The sequence below is a fragment of the Sus scrofa genome, chromosome 2 (assembly GCF_054392235.1).
Source record: "Sus scrofa isolate SSC_HxYL_T2T_F1_AM1 chromosome 2, Sscrofa_HxYL_maternal_Yorkshire_Landrace_v2.0, whole genome shotgun sequence".
NCBI classification, from domain to species: Eukaryota; Metazoa; Chordata; class Mammalia; order Artiodactyla; family Suidae; genus Sus; species Sus scrofa.
Window position 1 is genome coordinate 40,953,925 of NC_139384.1, and position 20,170 is coordinate 40,974,094.

The 20,170-nt window shown below is 36.5% G+C and overlaps 1 protein-coding gene across 4 annotated transcripts in view; it reads right to left on the reverse strand.

Moving 5' to 3' along the window:
* Window positions 1-1,965: 1,965 nt before the first annotated feature.
* The window catches only part of NELL1 (neural EGFL like 1), a 945,951-nt gene continuing 927,746 nt past the window's right edge, over window positions 1,966-20,170 (reverse strand). For all 4 annotated transcript variants that reach the window (XM_021085298.2, XM_021085297.2, XM_085011744.1 and 1 more), the window contains 3 exons: window positions 6,312-6,488; window positions 3,908-4,132; window positions 1,966-2,443 (listed from right to left, as the gene is read on the reverse strand). In XM_021085298.2, coding sequence (XP_020940957.1) covers window positions 2,393-2,443; window positions 3,908-4,132; window positions 6,312-6,488 — 453 coding nt within the window. In that variant the 3' untranslated portion in view covers window positions 1,966-2,392. The remainder of the gene's footprint in view (window positions 2,444-3,907; window positions 4,133-6,311; window positions 6,489-20,170) is intronic.

The window sequence follows — 20,170 nt, forward strand, 5'->3', positions numbered from 1 at the left end:
AAATCATAGCATGAGACTTAAACATATTCCATCAGGAGATTTACCACATTTTTTAAATAATTTTTTTCAACTTATGGCTGGAGGAGATATTCAGGCAGTAATTTATTTCAACAGGACTCCCTAGTGGATTCAAAGATTGTCATCATCTTCTAAAAACCCACCTGATGATCTTTAAAGTAAAAATTATTTTTGTTCATCTTTTTATTTCCCCAGCAGAGCTTAGCATAGTATTTTATGAATGTAGTACTCAAATTTTTAATAAGAAATGTCATCAATTATTTTGTAGGAAGTAAACCTCTTATTGATAGGAGCTGGCAGTAGTTTAAATTGTGCTACTAAATATCAATAACATTTTGTCATCAAGTTAGCACAGATTAAATTTAACTGAAATGAAATGATAAGAAAATATTGAGTTTTATGATTCTAGTTGTAAAACACCAGTATTTTAGGATGAGCCGTCAATGCTAATGGCTCTGCCACAAAGTATGAGTATATACAAATTCAATGAAAACTTAAATTTTGGAAATTCCTTGGGAAAAAAATAGAAACACACATTCTAAAATACACACCAATCTTTAGTCATTGTTTATTACTGGTGGGAAATGTTTTTGTAGAGGCAAGATGGTGATTATTTTTGGTTCTTTGTGTCTTTGTTGGAACTACTCAATTCAGCCATTCTCTTCAGGAGCAGAGAGTTATAAATGAATGGGCAGGACTGTGTTCCACTGAAATAGGCAGATGGTCAGATTTGACACAAAGGGCCAATCCCTCACCTAAACAGTCGCGAAGAATTCTTATAGGTGTCTTTCTTTTTCCACTGAAAATTGACAGGTGTTTTTTTAATGGAGGTGCCATAAAAACTTTATAATCAAACTCCCTGTTCCAAGATTACATTTAAAGAATTAGATTTGAGATGTGTTCTAATTTACCATACTACAGCAGTAGTTGCCAAATATAGTTTAAGTTGCTCTGTCATATTTTGGCACGTGAAATTCATTTCATGTAGTTATTTTATCTTCATTACAATATTGACAAATTTCAATAAGTGATCTAAACTTAAAAAAATTTAATCTATTAAAATGGAATTTAAAATATATTTAGCAGACTGACTTAACTTTGGTCTTTGAAGTTTCGATTTTGTGAACAAAATTCACGAACCAACTTGCTTTAGAATAATGAGGATTTAGAATTTAGAATTTAATATTTAGAATTTAGAATTTAGAATATTACAAATCACTAAGATGTGGTTCACTTAAAACTGCAACCTAAGTTTGAAATGTTAGCTCAGATATAATATCATCTGCCCATTTTATTCATTTTGGATAACTCAGTAACTGCCAACTCTTAAAAATATGGTAGTGGCTCAAACGAAAACATTCACTGTTCTAAAATAATAACTGAGATTACCAATCAATAGCTTTCTTAAAATTGTATCCTCTACCACATGTGCATGTTTTAGTGCAAAATAATCACCACGCAGGCATTAGGAGACCTGGTTACCAATCCCAACATGCTATAAATCAACTAGATCTGAACAAATTGGTTGACTGGGATACTTTAATTTACTCTTCTGTAATGTAGGAATAATACCATGCACCTGTGCTTATAATAACAACTTATATTTAATATGCATAGAACTTCCATGGAAATTATCAAATACTATAGGAAACCAATGCAAATATACTTTATCAATGCCAAAATAAGAGGCTGCAACCATTGCTGCTTCTAAATTGTGGCTTAAAATTTTGTTTCATTTTGTGTGCAAGAGGGAAGAGAAAGTTCTTTTTAAAATAATAATTTAATTATGTTTGTGGTTTTCCCCTCTTTAACATAATTGCTTTCAGCTGGTTTAGGCTGAATGGGGATCTAAGAGTGTTCAACAGTTTAAGAAAGATGCAATTAAGCTCTATATACATATATTTATCAATACATTTTACAGGGATCTCAAACTAAATATTCAGTAGATGGGACAAAATCACAACAGGCAACTTTATTTGTAGAATTTGATTCAAAAATCCAGAAAAAATAAATAAAAGGAGCCAAGTCTCTATTAGGTTAGTACACAAAATAAAAAAAAATACAGTAACATTTACCATGAGATCATTTAAATGTGTTTGCAAATGATCCGATAAGGGAAACAGTGATTTACAACACGGGAAACTTTTTTTTTAACAACCGTAGACTTAAATGCACTGCACTCTAGGTCACCTAGACTAGGTTAGTAAGAATGAGCAATGTGTTAGGTCCAAAAAGGCAACTCCAATCACCTTCCTCCGATGGAAACTTTGGTAATTGTCTGTGGTTAAAACAAAATACCAACTCTTGTTCTTTATCATGTTAGATGGTTATTTTGTCCATTTTCTCCCACGATGATGAGTCCATTATAAATATTTCAATTATTTTGAAGACACTCCAAATCCACAGAACAGCAGACAGTTCCATTCTGTGCATCAAGACACAAGCATTAGCAGATGAGACATAGACTATAAATGTCAATAGATCAATAGGTAGTGTCCACTTTTATATTCAAAACAACTATTTACAGTTTTATACCAATGCCATAAATGCTATAAAAATTAATAGAAAAATGCCAGAGAAGGAGTGAGAAGGAAGGAAAAACTTATGAGACCCTTCACGGTTCCTCCAGCGGGGTTCTGCTGGCGTGCAACTTCCCACACCCCTATCTGAACTCAAACCATGTTTGAGACTCCTCCTCTGCATTTCCAAGTTGTTCACTGTCTCTATGTGAGATTCTTTCCAAAAATAAACCCCGGAAAGATAAATTGCCATTAATAATACTAATCAAAAGTACCCACAAGAACCCAGAAAACAACTCCAAAATGGCTTCTGGAAAGGTGGGCATATTAGGGATAAATATAGACTCTCTCATGGTGACTGTGCAGAGAATTGCTGAAACTTCATGAAAAATCAATTACATGCATTACTGTAAATATACCTTTATAATCCTCCTAAATGAATCTCGAATCTGACCTTGTTGAAATAATACTAAGTAACACAGGTCTCCACATCTCCTGGTCATTTCATTTGCTGGGCTCAAGGTGTAATGGGACTATGACTTTTTTGCTATACGAAGTTTGATGTTATCCTCTTCCTACTGGGGCTGAATCTTAAGATGGTACTTTTCAGGAAAGAGAAAGGAACCCACATTTATAACAGCATAAAAAGACAGGATGGGATCTTTCCACTGATGGCTGAAGCTGAGCCAGGATTTGATAGAATCAAATGGACTAATACTTTTAACATGCTTAATTCTGGGAATGTCAAGAAGATGTTTTGGCAGAAATTTCACCCTGCCTAACTCTTGCTTCAAGTCGACTACAGTTGTAGCTTTTCATAAGCTTCGAAGGGGGGAAGGGGTCAGTTTTTGATATTAAACACATAAGAGGATACATCATGGGAACTCCTTTGAAATGAAAATAATCATAATTAATTAAATCCTGCAGCAGAAGCTTCAAGCCCCCTGCATTAGTTACTATGATAATTAAACAAAGAAAACAGCCTCATAGCTTCACAGAGCACTTTCTTCTAACACTGACAGTTTCACGAAAGAGGTTGTAAAAATTTCCAGGATGAAAAATCTTATGTCTTTCTAATATGCAGGTCAAAATAGCTTAAATCAGCCATAATTGGGACTGCTGTCAACTATTTAAATTCTGTTATTTAAAGAGAGAGGACAATTTTATTCTATGTTCATTTGGAATTTGCCTTTATTCACAGTACAGCTACAATCCAATCAGACAGATTAACCTCTGGTGAGAAGAGAATGCCTGCCTGCATTTCCACCATGCCCCTGGGAACTTGTGCATTCAGAAACCTCAGGAGTGCACCTCTTGCAGGGGTTCTGTGGCAATTGACAAGGCCTAGTTTCCTCAGGACACCCAATTACCTTGCATTTGCAGGTTGTGCAGGGCGATCCAGTCATTGTCCATACTGAGCCACTAAGCCTCGAAAGGCCATAGCTGTCCAAGCAAGTTTTTCTGATGTCATAGGCAATGTTGTCAGCCAGGCAGGGGTCACTGACACAGCGGGGACAACATTCCCCTTCCAAGATGGTTGTGTACTCACAGCTCAAAGTAGGGCAGGTGAGTGGCCAGCAATCTACTTCTCCATCCTGTGGAGAGAAAGCCAAAAGTGCCTTATCATTGACCTTATGCACAGACCTGTTGCCACAGTCCCAGAAGGGTAAATTCTCAGAACTCTCCATCACTGTCCTTATTGACTTCTTACTTGAGAATCATTATGAGTATTGATGTGCTTCCTTCTTGAACTACTACAGAAACTGCCTCCTCCAGGCTGCTTTGCTGACTGTCCATATTGCAGTCTCAGAAAGAGTTAGGACCCATCTCTGTGTGCCAGTAGCAACTCATGATTATTTTTTATCATGATACTTATGATCCTTCTCATATTTATCAGGCTTTGGCTTGTTCTTTTATCTCCCTGATGCTTAGCACAGTTTTGGTCAATAAAGGCTAATCGAATGAACAAATACATGGTAAGGTGCTGGGCTAGTGTATAAAGAGAAATTTATTCTCTTAAGGTCAAAGGGGGACCTTAACCACTGTACTGTTTTAACAACGTCATGCACTTAGGTGCTTAGAGAAAATTTAAAATTGAGGTTGAGCGATACCAGGAGAATCATTTCAGAATAGTTTTAATATAACATGTGTCTAGTGGCAAATCACTAACATGTAGTGAGGTGTTACAGTTCAGATGGAGCCTCCATGTATTCCAGAACCTAGCAACTGTGGCTCCACTGAGCTGCCCATAGATCAATATCCCTATGCAGCCTCTTCTGTTATGATTCATTATAATTTATGTAAAATCATGTCTAATTATTCAGTCAGCTTTGTGAGGGACCATATCTGCCAACCTCACTGTTACAGCATCCAGAGTCTGGCACATGCTACTCTTGATAAATGTTTATTAAATATAACCACATTATTTTTAAGTCATTATTAAGCTATGTGTTCAACAGCTTGTTTTTCCCAAGAAATACTAACCTTAGGGGCTGGGGATGGGAAAGAATACTCTTTTGAAATTCTATGAAAATTTCATGTCTAAAATTAATACCAATTCTTTTGAGTGTCAGAGGATGGGATTCTTCAAAGAGAAATACAATTTTCCAACCTGATACGGAAGTTAATTCTGCAGTTGTGTTGGGTTTGTCTGCCCTTGGATGGGAAATGTAAAAAGATGGCTGTGATCTGAATATATCCAAGTTAATCTCCTTAGTATTAGGAGTGATTAAGAAGGATTTATTCTGTTAAGATTATCTGCACACTTACCTGGTGACTTTAGAAAAATCCAATAGAAATTTACAACACAATTTCTATAAATGCTTGCTTTATTATACAGTATCCATAGGCTGAACCATTAATTTCAGCAATGTTAAACTATCGAACACAGATAACAGTTTCCATTACAGCTTGACTCAGTTATGATTTAGCTCCTCTAGCTGCGAGTTCCTCGCAGATAGAACATCATATTCACCATGATAATGTGTCTTATAGTCTTGCAACATTAGGAATCTTTGTGGTATAATTTGAAACAGAAAGAACCAGGTCCAGAAATTAAGTGTTTGCTCTGGACTTTCTCAAAGGACCATCAGTATCCTTACTACAAAATAAGCTTCACTTTTATATAGGAAGGTTTAGCACCTAAAATTTTTCAACTGGGAAGTATTAACAAAAATAACTATTGTGTATTAAGTACCTTCTATATATTAAGTACTGTCTTTGCCTTTCATGCACATCTCTGATCTTCATAATAGCCCAACAAAATAGGTGCTCATCCACTTGTGTACATTAAAGAAAAGAAAGTTCAGTGAAATGCCAGGACTTGCCCAAGTTAATCACACAGAGCTAGGATATGGGAGAACCAGAATTGAATTCTAGGTCTCAATGACCTAGAGTCAGTATCAATCCCTAATATTTCTTCTATGTTCTGTTATCTCTCATGTTGTAGCTTTTAACTGTAATGACCCAAGAAATGAAACAAGTCCCAGCCAAGGCTTTGAAAGCTTTCTGTCATGTGGGGATTTTTATTAATCTGGTTTTCCTAAAAAGTAGCAATTATAAAGTAACTTGGGCCAGATCTGTACTATAAATATATTATGTCTTGCATGGTATTTTCAATACCTTCTGGAAGAGAGTACACTCCTTAATTAGTCACAGGACCCACAGTTCCCTACACTGATCACAAATAGCAGGAAACTAAAGCCCACAGGCAACTGGGTTTGTACACCCCTCCAGAGTATAAGGGATAATGCATTCTAAAGGAAGCCAACATACCAGACACCGGCACTGCTGGCAGCTATGAGTCCAATTGTCTCCACTTCGATAGAACTTGTGTCCATTTTGATCTAAACATTGACTTGTGACCCTGGTGTCACACTCTGGGCAACAGAAAAGGTCAGCACTTGGATTCTGGCAATCACAAGCTGTCCGCCGGCAGAATATCTTCCCATCCTGTTCAGAAATGAAGTTAAGGAGGTTTTATTGTTAGAGAAACAATAAGCTGCACTATGAAAACCAAATCTTATGAACACTTTTCAGAGCACATAGGTAAGATTTCTTAAGAGTTAGAATATTCCTCTGGCCGCCTCTCATTTTGTTTAAAACAGATGCACACATGTGCATTTACATACACACACCCTGTTTTTCCCTGGCCCTGACTGCAGAGCAGCCCAAGTGAAAATAGAGACATTTCTAAATTTAACAAAGAAGTCAATACATTTTTTGAAACTTTTTTCTAAATGTTTCTTAGAAATCATATTTCTAAGTAAAATTACAATTAACTAGCTAAAAATGCATAGGGTCAACTCATTTGAGTGGAAACTCATGCCACTGGACTTCTCCCAGTTCACAATGATATCACCTTATATATTCAAATGCAGTCATCTCATTTTATCTCCATCTCAACTGTGGAAGGAAGGCTAACTATACCCCCACTTTTTTTTTTTCTTTTTAGGGCCACACCCACAGTATATGGAGGTTCTCAGACTAGGGGTCCAATAGGAGCTGTAGCCACTGGCCTACACCATAGCCAAAGCAATGTGGGATCCTAACTACGTCTGTGACCTACACCACAGATCATGGCAATGCCGGATTCTTAACCCACTGTGCGGGGCCAGGAATAGGACCTGCGTCCTCATGGATGCTGGGCGGATTTATTAGCTGCTGAGCCACAACAGGAACTCCTGACCATACCTTTTTACAGAAGAATTAACTGAGGCCCAGAGAGGCTAAATGAAATATCTGGTATCACAGAGGTGGCAATTCTCTAAATAGCACCACCAGATCTTCTGTCCTCAAAATAACTGTCTTACATAAGATAGCCTATAAGTTGTTTATTACAAGGGGCTATTATCAGGTGCCACCTCTCATCTTGAGGCAGTTCCCCAAATTATAGGTAGAGTACAATTTCTGGAGTAATGGCCTTGAACCCTCATAAAGATTTGAAGGTCAACAGCACTCAAACATGAAAACTGAACATTTTGCTGCATCTCATTTATGTGTCTGTTTTTTGCAGTAATTTTTACCTCAGATAATGAAGAGCTGATAATACAAAGTGAGACAGATACCTACCTTTTATGATTATAACTGCTTTGCTGAATATTTACCAAACCAAAGACTCTCAGGGCCAGAATATACATTAAAGGACACATTACAAAACTTTCTATACTCAATTACTCTAGAGCAACCATAATCAAAAGTCATCAAGCACGTGCTTAAAACTCTCCAGTCTTAAAGAACTCAAGAACCACCACAGAAAGTATTCAAATCATGCAACTAGGTACCTTTCTGAATATTAAAAATTGTACTTTTTATTTCCTATTTCCATTGATCCTTGTTGACGTCCTTGGTAATTGGGGAACTCCCAATCCCTTCTATCACATTTTTCCTCTTCATTCTGAGAAGAGAGCTCTTACGTCTCCTCTGAATTATCTCACTGCTGTATTAAACATCTCTAATATTTTGATCAGTCCCCAATCTTTTCAGAGTTTTCACCTTTGACAATTTTGAGTATTTTCAATAATTATCATCATCTACCATCAATTTAACACTTATTTCATTTCATACTTACTAACTCTTCTAAATGCATTACTATGTTTAATCCTGATAATTCAGTGAAGTAGAAATTTTTATCTGCATTTTTCAAATTAGGTAGCTGAATGAGCTAAAAATAATTCTTCAGTAATGGTCTGACCAACAGAAAGTGATTTGGGACTCCTGGTCACCTTGTTTTAAGCACCATACTCACTTTAATGCAGCCTGACTTCAATTATTAACTTTCTTACTAACTTTGGTTATGTCATGATGTTGACCCGTATTGAAGCTAATAAGTAGACTAAAACTTCATTGAACCCTATCCTGTCTTGTGTGGTTAGTTGTGTGGTTAGTTGTTTGGAACCAAGTGTAAAACTTGGTGTTTATTCATACTGTATTTCACCTTGTTAGATCCATTTCACCTCTCTTGCCTGTCAATGTTTTCTAAATGCTGTGTCTGTCATCCACTATAGTTTGTCTTCCTTCAGTTGAGTGACATCTGTAAACTTGATAGACCTGTCCTTAGGGTCAACGTCTACTTCATTGGTAACAATTTTGAAAAGGCCAAACTTGCTGAGATAGGTTTACTGTCAGCTAAAGTGGAAATTTTTGGATGCTTTACATTGTTGATGGTGAATGGAAAGGAAACATGGCAATGTATATATACATATATGAATATATGCACATATGTATATATACACACATGTGTATGTGCACATGCTTCAAGAGAGAGATAGCAAGAGACTCTAGTTAGATAGCTGAATTGAGTCAGAGAACTCAGCTAGTATGGACAAAGAGGTATCGAGATCCGAGGAATTCTCCAGCAATAGGTCTTTGGGTTACACCTCATATACCATGATTTTAACTCTAATATATTTTGTTTGTAAAACCATTGCTCCAAATGACTCCTCTAGGAATTTAACAGAAGTTAAGAAAAGTGATAGCTATGACATGAAACCATTTGATCAGCTGACCACTGTGTGACTCTTCCCCAGGTATGGAAGGACCAGGTCTCAGAAACCTACATGGCTATTCCATGAACAATATCAAACACAGGGATAGATTTTTTTGGAAGCAGGTACTATACAATAGGCAGTGAGACCCAATCAGAATGAAAAGTTTCTCTACATATGCTGTTGAAAAGAATAAATTAGTGACTAGCCTCCAGGGTTAGTGCAAAATAATTTCACATCTCATCAATTATACGAAAATACCAAATAGGCCCCTCTTAGACTTTAACATGTTTCAGAGCAATGGCTATGTTTACTTTGGCTTTTGAATTACAGGTTAACTGTCAATAAAATTATTTTCCAGTTTTACTTGGAAACAATTGGCATACATCACTGTATAATTTATGGCATTACAGCATGACGGTTTGATTGTACATATTGTGAAATGATTACAATAGGTATGGCTAATACATTAGTTCACAGAGATGAAATAAAAGGAAAAAGAAGGAAAGGGGTAAGATGCGGGGAGCCGAGGAGATGCAGAGACTCGAAAAAAGGACCTTGCCTGACGGCAAAAAAAACTTGAAGGTAGGTTCCTAACCAAGGAAGGGAGCTCACGTGAATGTACAAGCCGAAGCTGGGCTTCTGGTCAGGATAAAAAGCCTGCCTGAACGGTACAAGCCAAAGGTGGGCCTCTGGACAGGATAAAAGCCTGCCTGAACGGTACATGCCTAAGGTGGGTTTCTGGTCAGGATAAAAGCCTGCCTGTACAGTACAGGCCGAGGGCAGGCCTCAGGTTACACAGCTCTCATTTTGATGTTGATGAGGAAGAATTGTGGCTTTCCCGGGAAAACAATTTCCATGTTTGTGCTGGAGAACATGGATTGTTTCTCTGGTGACCTAGTCTTTCCTGTTGTTTTATTTATTATTCAGTTTTCCTCAGTCTTTCTTGATTATTTACTTATTATTCTTATTTTCCATTCTTATTTTCCTGTGGTGATTTGTGATTTAATAAAGTTACAACAATAATATAATAAGAATTTCATCCTGAAGGACTTTCCCCTATTTAAATCCAACTTAGTTAAAACATAGTGTTTACATATTAACTAGTTATATAGTAAACTTTAGAGTTAGGACTTTAATGAGGTTCATAAAAGTTAGACATGTATTATCCAAAAAACCTAGCTGTGAGTTTTGTCCTTGCTTTTAAAAGCTTTTAAGTGATAGCTAGTTAAGTTGGTTTATATTTACTTACACTATCTCCCTGCCATAACGCTTTGAAGACAAGCACCCGTCTACAAACAAGGTTTGTGAATGCCAAATTCTTGTGTCTATGGCCTCTTCAAAGTACTCACTAAGTTTAGTTAAGATAGAGATCTTAAAACAGGATGCATAGCTGCTATACCATGTAATAGTTAACCAATGTACTTTTAACACTGGGATGTCATCTGTAGTGAAAAACTGTCTATATAATCGACCACTGTTGCCAATAAAGTTTGAGCAGTCCAGCGCCCTGAAAGAAGGAACAAAGAGGCTGTCTCTGTGCTGTACATTTCCGCCGACACCATCCATCTTCTTCAGGAAAGTGTACACTCCCTGGCCGCCGGAGCTGGCCTCTGGCAGGAAAATGATATCCTAATGATGTGAACTCTTAGGATTTACTCTCTTGGTAACTTCCCCGTATATCAGATAGCAGTGTGTGCCATAGCTATCGTGTTGTACTTTACATCCTTAGTACTTGACGGCCTTAAAGAAGTTTGTACCTTTTGACCATCTTCTTTTAACGCCTCTTCCCTCCTCCCTCAACTTCTGGTAATAAGTCTGACCTCTTTCTCTATGTTCTTTTTGTTTCCTTTATTTTTAAGATCCCACATATATGCGAGCATATAAAGTATCTGTCTTTCTCTGTCTGATTTATTTCACTTATAATGCTGTCAAGGTCCAACTATGTCATTGCAAATGTAAGATTCTCTCATTTTTATGCATGAATAATACTACATTGTAAATATACACCATAACTTATTCATCCATTCATCCATCTATGAACATTTAGTTTGTTTTCATGCCTTGGCTATCGTAGATAACAATGCTATGAACATGGGGATGCAGATACCATTTTGAGTTAAAGTTTTCATTTCCTTTACTGTATTCCCAGAAGTAAAACTGCTGGATCATGTGGTAATTCTTTTTTTAATTTTTTGAGGATCCTCCATTCTGTTTTCTATGGTGGTCATACAAATTTTCAATCCCACCAGCAGTGCTCAAAGGTTGCCTTTTCTTACATCCATGCCAGCACTTATTATCTCTTGTTTTTTTTTGGTGATGGCCATTTGAACAGGCATGAGGTGATAATTCATTGCAGTTTTAACGTGCACTTTCCTAATGCCTTGTGATGTTGAGTATCTTTTAATGTACCTATTGGTTTTCATATTATTTTCTTTGGAACAATGTCTATTCAGGTCCTTGACCCAATTTTAATGGGTTGTTTTTATGCTATTGAGTTACAGGATTTATTTATTTTATGAGTTCTTTATATATATATTGGCCCCTTCTCAGATACAAGGTTTACAAATATTTTCCCCATTCTGTATTATCTTTTCACTTTTTTGATGGTTTCTTTTGCTGTCTAGAAGCTTTTCACTTGATGTAGTTAAAATGGTTTTTTGGAGTTGCTGTTGTGGCTCAGCATAAATGAATCAGACTAGTATCCATGAGGATGTGGGTTCAATCTCTGGCCTTGCTCAGTGGGTCAGGGATCCGGCATTGCCATTAGCTGTGGTGGAGGTTGCAGATGTGGCTCAGATCCCACATTGCTGTGGCTGTGGTGAAGTCTTGCAGCCATAGCTCCAATTCAGTCCCTAATCTGGGAACTTCCACATGCCATGGGTGAGGCCCCAAAAAGCAAAAAAAAAAAAAAAAAAAAAAAAATAGTTTATTTTCTTGATTGTGTTATATCCCCCCCCAAAAAAAATACCATTACCATGTCAAGGAGCTTTATCCCTGTGTTTTCTGCTAAGAGTTTCATGGTTTAAGGTCTTAAATTTAAGTCTTTAACTAATTTTGAATTTTTGTGGATAGTGTAAGATGGGGATCTAGTTTTATTTCCATATGTGTATATTATCCCACAACCATTTATCTAAGAGACTGTTTTATTCCCCCCTTTGAGTATTCTTGGTTCCCTTGTCAAATATTACTTTGTCATATCCCTCAAACTTATTCTGTTTTTGATTCTATTCCATTGGTCTATTTGTCTATTTTTATGCCAGTGCCATACTATTTTGATGACTATAGCTGAAGAGTATAGCTCAAAATCAGAAAGTGAGATGTCACCTGCTTTGTTCTTTCTCAGGATTTTTTTGGTTATTTGCATTCTTCTGAGGTTCCATATAACTTTTAGGAACATTTTTCCACTTCTGTAAAAACTGCTATCAGAATCGTGATAGGAATTGCATTGAATCTACAGATGGCTTTTAGTAGTATTGACATTTAAAAAATATTAATTCTTCCAGTCTCTGAACATGGGATATATTTCCATTTATTGGCATCTTCTCTAATTTCTTACATAAGTGTTTTGTAGATTTCAGAGGAGAGATCTCTCTCCTCCTATGGTTTTGATGCTATTGTAAAAGGGGTTCAATTTATTTATGCCCAGAAAATTCATTGTTAGTGTATAGAAATGCTACTGATTTTAGTATGTTAATTTTTTGGCCTACAAATTCACTGTATTTATTAGGTGTAACAGTTGATTGGTTGAGTATTTAGGATTTCACCTATATAAAATCATGACATCTTTGGAGTTCCTGCCTTGGTGCAGTGGTTAACGAATCTGACTAGGAACCATGAGGTTCCAGGTTCAATCCCTGGCCTCGCTTGGTGGGTTAAGGATCTGGTGTTGCCATGAGCTGTGGTGTAGTTTTCAGATGTGGCTTGGATCTGGTGTGGCTGTGGCTGTGGTGTAGGCCAGTGGCTACAGCTCTGATTGGACCCCTGGCCTGAGAACCTCCATATGCTGTGGGTTCGGCCCTAAAAAGACAAAAAGACCAAAATAAAAAATCATGACATCTTAAAATAGAGACAATTGTACCTTTGCATTTCTAATTCTGATATATTTTATTGCTTTTTAACCTGATTGCTCTATAGGGCTCCTAATACCATGTTTAATAGGAAGGGCGAGAATGGGCACTTGTCTTATTGACCACAGAAGAAAATCTTTAAACATTTTAACATTGAATGTGATGTTAGATGAGGGCTTGTATCACATATGGCCTTTATTTTGTCAAGACCTGTTCCTTCCATGCCTAATTGGTTAAATATCAATCATGAAAAGATGTTGAACTTTTTGAGATGCATCTATTGGAATGTTTCACATGGTTCTTTTCTTTAGTTATATTAATGCGATGTACCACATTGATTTTTGCACATGTTGAACCATCCTTGCATTTCAGGGATAAATCCCACTTGGTCTTGGTAAATGACCCTATTAATATGCTGCTGCTTTTGGTTTGCTAGTATTTTAATGAGAATTTTGCCACTGTATTCATCATGGATATTGGCCTATAGTTTTCTTTTCTTATAGACTGCTGTCCTAGTTTTGATAGCAGAAAAATGTGGGCCTTGTAAATAGAGTTTGGAGTGTTGCTCCTCTTTAGATCTTTGGGAAGAGTTTCAGAAGGATTGTTGCTAATTATCTTTTCCTTCTTTCTTCTTTATTTGACATGTAATTGATTTATAGTATTATATTTCATGGGTAAAACAATTATTCAATATTTCTAGAGAGTACACACCATTAAAAATTATCATAAGATATTGGCTATATTCCCTGTACTATTATACATATCCTTACACCTTATTTTGTTAAAGTCATTTGTTTCAATTTTTGGATTCCTCATATATTATAACATCCAGTTTTTTTCTTTCTCTGACTTATTTCACTGAGCATAATGCCCTCTGGGTCCTTCCATGTTGTTACAAATAAAAAAAAAATGCATTCTTTTTTTATGGTTGAGCAATAGTCTGATGTGTGTGTGTGTGGCATGTGCATGTAAACATATCACATCTTCTTTATCCATTCATCTGTTGATGGAAACTTAGGTTGAGTCCATATCTTGGCTATTACAATGTTGCAATGAACATCAAGGTGCATGTATCTTTTTAAATTAATGTTTTGTTTTCTTCAAATTTGAGAAGTGGAATTTATGGATTGCACAGCAGTTCTATTTTTAATTGGTGGTTGGGGGACATCCAAATGGTTTGCCATTGTAGCTGTAGCAATTTACATTCCCACCAATGATGCAGGAGTGTTCTGTTTTCTCCATAACACCACCAACATTTATTAATTGTTTTATTTTTTCACTATAGCCATTCTGATAGTGCTAACAACAATTTATATGCAGCTAACACTGTGGTTTTGAGTTTTATTTCCTTGGAGATGAGTGATATTGAGCATTTTCATGTGCCTGTTAGCCAACTGTACTTCTTCTTTGGAAAATTACCTATTTAGGCCATATGTTCACTTTTTAATTGTTCTTTTTATTATATGAGTTCTTTACATATTTTGGATATTAATGCTTTATCAGATATAACTGTTTCCAATGCCTTTACCATTGAGTGGGTTGCCTTTTTGTTTTCTGATGGTTTCTTTCACTGTGCAAAAGATTTTAAGTAGTTTGATGAGTTACATTTGTTTATTTTTACCTTTTTTTTTTTTGCTTTTTAGGGCTCTATTCGTGGCATATGGATGTTCCCAGGCTAGGGGTTGAATTGAAGCTATAGCTGCTGGCCTACGTCACAGTCACAGCAATATCAGATCCGAACCATGTCTACAACCTACACCACGGTTCTGGAAATGCTGGATCCTTAACCCACTGGGCAAGGCCAGGGATAGAACCCACAATTTCATGGTTTCTGGTCAAATTCATTTCCATTGCACCACAACAAGAACTCCTATTTTTACTTTTTATTTTCTTAGCTGAGGTGAAATAGCCACAAAAACATTGCTAAGCCTAATTCAATGAGTGTACTGCTATGTTTTCTTCTAGGAGTTTTATGGTTTCAGGGCTTATGTTTAAGTCATTAATCCATTTTAAGTTTATTTTTCTACATGGTATGAGAAATGTTCCAGTTTCATTATTTTACACATAGCTGTCCAGTTTTCCCAGCACCACTTATTAAAGAGATGAAGTGATTGTCATTTTCCACTGTATATTTTTACCTTCTTTGTCATAAGCCAATTGGCCACATGCGCACAGGTTTATTTCTGGGCTAATTTTGTTCCATTGATCTATGTGTTGATTTTTGTCCAAGTATCATACTGTTTTGCTTACTATAGCTTGGTAGTATAGTCTGAACTCAGGAAGCATGATAACTGCAGCTTTGCTTTTTTTTTTTTTTAAACTCATGATTGCTTTGGCTATTTATGGTCTTTAGTGATTGCATGCAAATTTTAAGATTATTTGATCTAGTTCTGTAAAAATATATATACCAAGAGTATTTTGAAAGGAACTGCATTAAATCTGTACATTGCTTTGGGTAGTATGTTTTTTTTAAATGTCCATTCTTAGAGTTCCTGTTGTGGTACAGCAGAAACAAATCCAACTAGGGACCATGAAGTTGCAGGTTTGATCCTTGGCCTCACTCAGTTAAGGATCCAGTGTTGCTTTGAGCAGTGGTGTAGGTCACAGACATGGCTCAGGGTTGGCATTGCTATGGTGTAGGCCAGCAGCTGTACCTCTGATTAGACCCCTAGCCTGGGAACCTCTGTATGCTTTGGGTGTGGCATTAAAAAAAATTATTCTTCCAATATTCTTCCAATCCATGAACACAGAATATTTTCTCTGTATTTATGCTGTCTTCATTTTTCTTCATCAATGTCTTAAAATTTTCAGACAATAGGTCTTTCACCTTTTTGGTTGAATTTATTCCTAGGTATCTTTTAGGGTTTTTTTTTCTTGTCTTTCATATTTGTAAGTTTCATAGTCTTCTCATTTTGCTTATATTTCTCTGACTTTATGAAATTAGGTGAAAAAGTTACCTATCCCATCCTTTATAAAGTATCCTTGTATTGGAGCCTTCCCATGCAGTGAGCATGTGCCCAGTGGCTTTGGTTGGAGAGATGGATCTGAGATGAGCACAAGTTACCTCTTCCCCCTAAGTATTCTGGCAGCTCTCACCTTGGTGGAAAATGGGGCAGGAGTTGGAATGTCTAGAGCCAGAGTCAGGTGGAAAATGGGGCAGGAGTTGGAATGTCTAGAGCCAGAGTCAGGTGTAAAATGGAGCATCTTCCATGTTCAGTTGTTGCCACTTCCATATGGGAAGTGAGATCAGGTCCTAATATACTTGAGCAGAAACCCTTAGAGTCAAGCCTGAGTAAATGCTGGCCCCTACAAGTGTGGGCTCTCTCTTTTCCTGTGTATGGTACCTTAGTCCCAGAGGGGAGCAGTCATGGAGCAGGAGAGGCTGAAACAGGCATCTGGGGAGGCTGGGGTGTGCACTGGAAAGGTGCCAGCATGCCTAGCAGAGGTTCACACAGCTCCTGACCCACTACCTCTGCAAGTGCCAACAAAAGCTATCCTTACCCAATTCAGATGAAGTACCCAGTTTGAGCCAGTATCATCCCCACAAGAGCTCATGATCCTCAACAATGGCAGCCTTTGCCCTGGTGGGACACTTATCCAGAGCTATAGGGCCCTGTGTGCTCAGTGCCTTGGGGCATGAGCTGGGGTGGTAGTGGAAAACTGGCCAGAGCCCCGAGAAGTTTAAATGCATTATTTTGCCTTGTTCCCAGGGTAATAAAATGTGTGCATGCTGTTCATGATTTGAGATTTTAGTTCTTAAAGCCCTACTATAAGTCCCACTGGTTTTCAAACCAGCTAAAGTGAATTGTCTTTCCATTGTCAAACCCCAGAGCAGGTTTCCCAATATGTGGTTCAAACCCCCCACTTCCAGAGCAGATCTCTGAACTGATAATAACTCACTCCTGTATCTCATCGTAGGTGCAAAGGTCTTGACCTGATGGCTTCTCCACCCTTCCTACCTGATTCAATATATGTATTTCTTTGTAGCCTTGGTTGTTGAATAGCCTTTCTGCCAGTCCCCAGTTCACTTTCAGTGAAATTTCCCTACATGTAGATGTTATTTTTAACGTGTTTGTTGCAGGAGATGAACTTCTCTTCCTCCAAATCTGCCATCTTGATCTGCTCCTCAGTTCTTCTTCAGTATTTGGTAAAATTCACCAGTGAAGCCCTCTAGTCCTGGCCTTCTTCATTGGGAGATTTTTTTCATTACTGATTCAATCTCTGTTCTGGTAATTGGTCTGTTAAGTATTGAATCTTTATTCAGTGTTAATAAGTTATATGTTTCTAATTTTTTTTCTATTTCTTCTAGGTTTTTCCAGTTTGTTGGAGTAAAATTGTTCAGAGCGGCTCTTGTGATCCTTTGAATTTCTGTGGTATGAGTCATAATGTTTCCTTTTTATTTACAGATTTGTTGATTTGAGTCCTTTCTCTGCTTTCCTCGTTTACTCCAGATGGAAATTTGTCCTTTGAAACAAATCTTTTCAAAGAGCCAATTCTTAATGTGGTTAATAGTTTCTATTTTTCTGTTCTCTACTTCTGTTCTAATCTTTATTAATAGTCAAGAAATTAATTTTCAATAATGGATGTCACAGGTGGCTTTATTTGATTCAATAAGAATGCCATTATAAAACCTCATCTCACAAAGTACAACCACAAAAAAATCCAAATTTGTTAAGAGAATGGAACACATAGATGTTAAGTAATCCTACTTGCCATAGATTTATAGGGTCATTCCTAGAGCTTCACCTATATTCTAGCTGGGGTGGACAGAAAAGTCCACACTTAAATAGCATATATTTATTTATACTGTAAATTACACATTCTATTACTGAATAATCAACACATTGAAATATTTACTCCAGATTGCATGAAAATATATTTTTTCTTCCATAGTTTCAAAACTTTTTAAAATAAGAAATTAGATGTAGGTAAGATTGCTTATGTAAATTAAATAATAACATAACATGGGGTTTGACAAGCTGATGCCCACAGTTCAAATTCATTGAGTCCCCATTTTTTTTATTTTTACCATAGTTTATTTATAATGTTCTATCAATTTCTTCTGTACAGCAAAGTGCCCTATATATATACATACACACACACACACACACACACATTTTCTTACATTATCATCATATGTTCCATCAAAGGTGATTAGATATAGTTTCTTGTGCTAAACAGCAGAATCTTATTGCTTATCAACTGCCAATGCAATACTTTGCATCTAATAACCCCAAAATTCCAGTCCATCCTATTCACTGACCTTCACCCTTGGCAACCACAAGTCTGTTCTCCAAGTCCATGAGTTCGTTCATTTCTGAGTAAAGGTTCATTTGTGCCATATATTAGATTCAAGATATAAGTAGTATCATATGGCATTTGTCTTTCTCTTTCTGATCTACTTCACTCAGCATGAGAGTCTCTGGTCCCATCCATGTTGCTGCAAATGGCATTATTTTGTTCTTTTTATGGCTGAATAGTATTCCATCCCGTGTATATGCCACTTCTTTTTAATCCATTCATCTGTTGATGGGCATTTAGGTTGATTCCATGTCTTGGCTATTATAAATAGCGCTTCTATGAACATGTGGATACATGTATCATTTTGAATGAAAATTTTATACAGATATATGCCCAGTAGTGGGATTTTTGGATCATACGGTTGTTCTATAATTAGTTTTCTAGGGTACCTCCATACCGTTTTCCACAGTGGTTGTACAAATTTACATTCCTACCAACAGTGTAGAAGGGTTCATTTTTCTCCACACCCTATCATCCAGCATTTGTTATTTGTAGACTTACTGATGATGGCCATTCTGACTGCTGTGAAGTGGTACTCATTTTAGTTTTGATTTGCATTTCTCTGATAATTAGTGATGTTGAGCATTTTTTCCTGTGCCTGTTGGCCATCTGTAAGTCATCTTTGCAGAAATGTCTATTCAGGTGTTCTGCCATTTCTTAATTGGTTTGTTTATTTTTTTGCTGTTGAGTTGTAGGAGCTTTTGTCTTTGTTATGGTTTCCTTTGCTATTCAAAAGCTTGTAAATTAGATTAGGTCCCATTGATGTATTTTGTTTTTATTTCTATTGCCTTGAGAGACTATCCCAAGAAAACATTTTTAGAGTTGATGTCAGAGAATGCTTTGCCTATGTTTTCTTCTAGTAGTTTTATGGTGTTTTGTGTTATGTTTAAGTCTTTAAGCCATTTTGAGTTTATTTTTGTCCATGGTGTGAGGGTGTGTTCCAGTTTCATTGATTTACATGCACCTGTCCAGTTTTCCCAGCACCACTTGCTGAAGAGACTGTGTTTTATATTCCCATTTTATATTCTTGCCTCCTTCATCAAAGGTTGGTTGACCATAGGTGTCTGGGTTTATTTCTGGTTCTCTATTCTGTTCCATTGGTCTGTATGTCTCTTGTTGTACCAGTACTACACATTCTTGTTTACTATAGCTTTGTAATGTTGCCTGAAGTCTGGGAGAGATAGGCCTCCTGCTTCGTTCTTGTTCCTCAGGATAGCTTTGGCAATTCTGGGTCTTTTATAGTTCCATATAAATATATGGATTGTTTGTTCTAGTTCTTTGAAAAATGTCATGTGTAATTTGATAGGGATCACATTGAATCTGTAGATTGCTTTTGCTGGTATGGCCATTTTAATGATATTAATTCTTCCAGTCCCAGAGCATGGAATATCTTTCCATATCTTTGCATCCTCCTTAATTTCCTTGATTAATGTTTTATAGTTCTCAGCATATAAGTCTTTCACCTCCTTGGTCAGGTTTATTCCTAGGTATTTAATTATTTGGGTGTGAATTTAAAATATAATGTATTTTTATATTCACTTTCTAATATTTCATTGGTAGTATATAGAAATGCAACCAATTTCTGAATGTTAATCTTGTATCCTGCTACTTTGTTGAATTCATTGATCAGTTCAGGTAGTTTTTCTATGGAGTCCTTATGGTTTTCTATGTATAGTATATAAACAGTTTTCTATATATAGGATAGATGGCGTCATCTGCAAAGAGTGACAATTTTAACTCTTTTTGTCCAATTTCAATACCTTTTATTTCTTTCATT